Source organism: Euphorbia lathyris, chromosome 3, assembly GCF_963576675.1.
Source record: "Euphorbia lathyris chromosome 3, ddEupLath1.1, whole genome shotgun sequence".
NCBI classification, from domain to species: domain Eukaryota; kingdom Viridiplantae; phylum Streptophyta; class Magnoliopsida; order Malpighiales; family Euphorbiaceae; genus Euphorbia; species Euphorbia lathyris.
The window spans coordinates 77,788,955-77,793,151 of NC_088912.1; the positions used below are offsets into that span (position 1 = coordinate 77,788,955).

General features: G+C 35.5%; 1 protein-coding gene across 1 annotated transcript; it reads right to left on the reverse strand.

The window, feature by feature from the left end:
• Positions 1–525: 525 nt before the first annotated feature.
• On the reverse strand, positions 526–2,654 carry LOC136223572 (jasmonate-induced oxygenase 1). Its single transcript, XM_066011656.1, has 3 exons — positions 2,061–2,654; positions 989–1,331; positions 526–841 (listed from the first exon to the last, which is right to left on the reverse strand). The coding sequence occupies exons 1-3, from the start codon at positions 2,579–2,581 to the stop codon at positions 650–652; spliced, it is 1,056 nt and encodes a 351-aa protein (XP_065867728.1). The 5' UTR covers positions 2,582–2,654; the 3' UTR covers positions 526–649.
• Between the last annotated feature and the right edge of the window lie 1,543 nt (positions 2,655–4,197).

Below are 4,197 nucleotides of genomic sequence, written 5' to 3' on the forward strand. Positions count from 1 at the left end.
TCAAGCACTTTCTTTTATTTCTTTTACAAGTGACATTCACAACTTGAATAAAGTTATAAACAATAATTTTTTTAATTTTTATTATAAATTGATATGGTGTATAATTAAGATTGGTTCTTGATGGTTCTCCAAAGCCCATTAATCCATATTTTTGGATCGGTCCACTAAGTGTCCCAGAGGCTTTTAACAAAAAACAACAGGATAAGTGGCTTTGGACCTCAAGTACACGCCAAAGCTATTTGGTATGAGAATTTAGATTTCGGACTAATATGGTGGTGACACGTGTATCCAAACTCATTTCCAAATATCTATAAATAGGAGTCCAGTTAAAAGAGGAATGTACACAATTCTAGATACTCAAACTCCATTATATTCTCTATAAACTTTGTATTCACATATTAACTTAGACATCGAAGAGGGTTTGCCGGTCTCTGGTCCATGTATAATTGTTTTCCGTCTCATATGTCATATATGATGTTGGTGAGAGAAATAACCCTAATGAGGGAAAGGGTGAAGAGAGCCGAGGAGAGGATACTGAAAAATTCATAGAAACTGTATACCGAATTTATTTTTTATTTTACAAAACACCCAAAAATAATCAATTAAACACAGAGCACCCTAAACATCTGGTGTGAATATATGTATAATCTTAGAAAAATGAACAAAAAAATTGGTATAAAAGAGTGACAAGTAAAAAGAAAACAAGCTGTTGGGTCAGGGAAATGGTGTCTGGTTTGTGAGAGGTTGAAGAAGGAGAGTAGAGAAATGCCATTGAAATGGAGTCCTCTTTTTTCAGAATCGGCCTGCCTAACACTTGCTTGTACTTTCCACCACTTTCAATCTGGAATTCAAATGTATGATTACTTTATTATATTTACAGTTGTAAAGAGGATAATGACTTGTCATTTATATCATTGCAATTTTAAGAATCCCTTTACCTAATTTAATCTAAGAATAAAAATATGTGGAGTTTACATGAGGTATGTACCTGAATTTGATCTCCAACAGTGACAATAATGGCATGTTTGTGAGGGGAGAAAGAAAGCCAACCTTTCTTAGAGTAGACATGAAATTGAGAAAAATTAGAAGAAAGGTGGAAGGTGAATGCATGTGAATGCTCATTTCCTCTTACCAACATTCTTATGACTTCATACCCTAACAAGTTACCCCTTTTTTCATCTGATTCTTTATGTCTCTGAAAATAACAAACTGACCCAACTCCAACCATCTCTTTCCTTCCATTTTCAAATATTTCACTCTTTTCCTCCACTACTTTCTTTATTTTCTTTCCCACTTTTTCCATCTTTGCTACCACCCTCTCCATTTTCTCACTGCATATAACAATTTTATTTGGCATCAGATCATTTGCAAAATAATAATAATAATAATAATAAATTGTCTTTAAATTTTTTAAGGAACTATAAATATAGTTCTGATAAAATTGTGGATGTTTTCAATTTGAGTCAATTTTAGATCATTGATATAACTGTGCATAGAGTCATTTTGAATCTAGATAACAGAACCTATAAAACGGATTCATATTTAGCCCTGGAGACAGAGGGAATGAGATGTTATAGCGCGTCCTTGACTATCAAAAACCACCCCTTATGAGACTTTATCGTCTATGTACACTCCTTGTGATAACATATGTGAATATTCCAGAAATCTGATCTCAAGCTATGTCGAATCCTCCACTCATTTATTTATTGTTATTTAGAGTCGGTTTTTCTAATCAGATGAGGAGTCTCATTTCTTATATAAAAGGTCTAATTATTCCCTTCATTATTACGACATAGAATCTTATTACTCTGTTGATTTCTCTCTTATATCATTTCTATGGTCGTCCAATGGTGAAAGCTCATGAAGTAATGCATATTTTGTAAAAAACAAAGTAAGGATCTATAAGTTACTATTTCTTAGGTTAGGGTAACTATATACGCAATTGTCTTATCCAACCAAAAATAAATAATGTTAATTAGGCTAAAATCCAATATTAATTATGATAGCCTACTTAAATAAAAAAAGCACAAACTTGGAAACCAAATAAGTAGTTAAATTACCTGAAATTTGAATATCCAGAATGAGGCCATATACTCTCCATATCTAACTTCAAATTCTTATCTCTACACCACACAAACTCTTCATTTTCCTCCTCCCCATGGACTTCCTCAAATCCATAGGCTCTCTCCGGCGACCTCGTAACAGCAGCCCTTTTATCCGGCGGGGTTGAAAAAATCCCGGCAGCCAAGGCCAGCGCCAACTTGATCGAATCACTTGGAATCCCATAGTTGACCAATTGAAAGCACCCAATTCTCGCAAGGGAATCCAACATCCTACCAATTGAATCAGAATCAGAATGAATTAAAGACTGGAAATCAATGACCGGCGGCGTTTCGAAAATGATTTGTCTAGGAAAAATATTATCAGGCAAAACTAAATCAGGAACGCGTAAGTGCTCAAGGAATTCAGTAAGAACATCATCATTAGCGAAGGATGATTTTCGACCGGAGGCAATAGGAGATGGCGGCGGGGCGCGGAAATCAACGGGATTTTCAGGCATTGGTTCAGGTGAAAATGCCATATGAGAATGAGATGGATATATTATTGCAATTTGTATTAAATAGTGTATGAAATCTTTACTTTATCTTTAATAAAAGAAAAGAAGAAAAGTGAGGAGGAGCAGCAATGATGAGACGTGATGGGCATTATAGACAGATGAAGAACCGTCACTGTTAATCAAACTTACTTTGTTTTCAACATATGAAGATGTCTAGCTTTTTCTTAAAATAAAATTAGTGAGGTTGTGCGAACAACAAACAACCTTATGAGCTAGCTCATGTAATAAACTTCCTGTCCCAACAACACCAGCAGCTTTATTCCGCAATCTATGGTTTAGTTAAAGTTGATCCTTTCATGTTGTGGTTAAAGTATTGAATTTGGTGAGAGAGTTTTGTATCCAACAGCCGATAATTACCTATAGGGTTCGCATATGATTAGTTTAGAATACCGAATGGTTTTAGATGGGAAACAAAAAACAAAAGAAAAAAGAAACAAATATATAAATGATACGACTAAAATTAAAACTATAAAGTTCATTATTTATTTTTTTAAAGGAAAAAAAGGAAACTTAATAAGAATTTTCAATCAAAACGTTACAAAGAAAAGGAGGGGAACATGATCTCACACTCCACAATTGGATCTGGAAAGCTCTTGCTACAATATGAGCTACACGATTCGCTGATCGACTAACAAAACTGATACGACAGTTAATGATATCCGTACAAATCTATCTCATCTATATAACATGAAAAATATTAACAAATGTTTGGAAATATATCTTTGTAATTGTGCTCTTTCAACCAACTCAATACTTCCCGCATACTAAGACTGGGGATGTAATCGAGCCGAGCCGAGCTTTGACCTGCTCAAGCTCGGCTCGCTATAAAATTAACGAGCTTGAGCCCGAGCCGAGCTTGCTATAAAATTAACGAGCCAAACCCAAGCCGAGCCGAGCTTTGACCTGCTCAAACTCGGCTCGCTATAAAATTAACGAGCTTGAGCCCGAGCCGAGCTTGCTATAAAATTAACGAGCCAAACCCGAGCCGAGCTTTGGCTTGCTCAACGAGGTTGAGCCGAGCTTCGAGGTTGTTTCGAGCCCAAAATCCTCTTTAGACTTGGTTCATTAAAAAATTATCTAACCATGAATTGTTTGTGAGTAAATCGTTAATTATATTTGTGAAGTTTGCTCGCAAATAACTCTTTAATTGTAGACATAAACAAGCTCACGAGCAACGTTCATGAATAAATAAACAAGATGCTTACAAATAGTTCGTCTATTATTCATTATTATGTTTGTGAACGAACTCATCTAACAGCAAATGAAATAATATTAAGTTCATATATTTGTGAACTAACACAAAACTATATAGCTTTCTACAAAACTAAAATTTGTTCATAAATGTTCTAATCGAGCCTACTTGCGAGCTTTTGAGCCGAGCTTTGACCTGTTCAAGCTCGGCTCGTTCACGAACCGAGCCGGTAAATCGTGTTCATGAGCGGCTTGTTTACAAATCGAGCTGAGTCGAGCCGACCTTTTATCGAGCCGATCACCGAGCTGCTCATGAGCGACTTGGCTTATTTACAGCCCTAACTAAGACATTCAATAAGGGGGTCTAAGGGATAAGATAAAATCCCAGC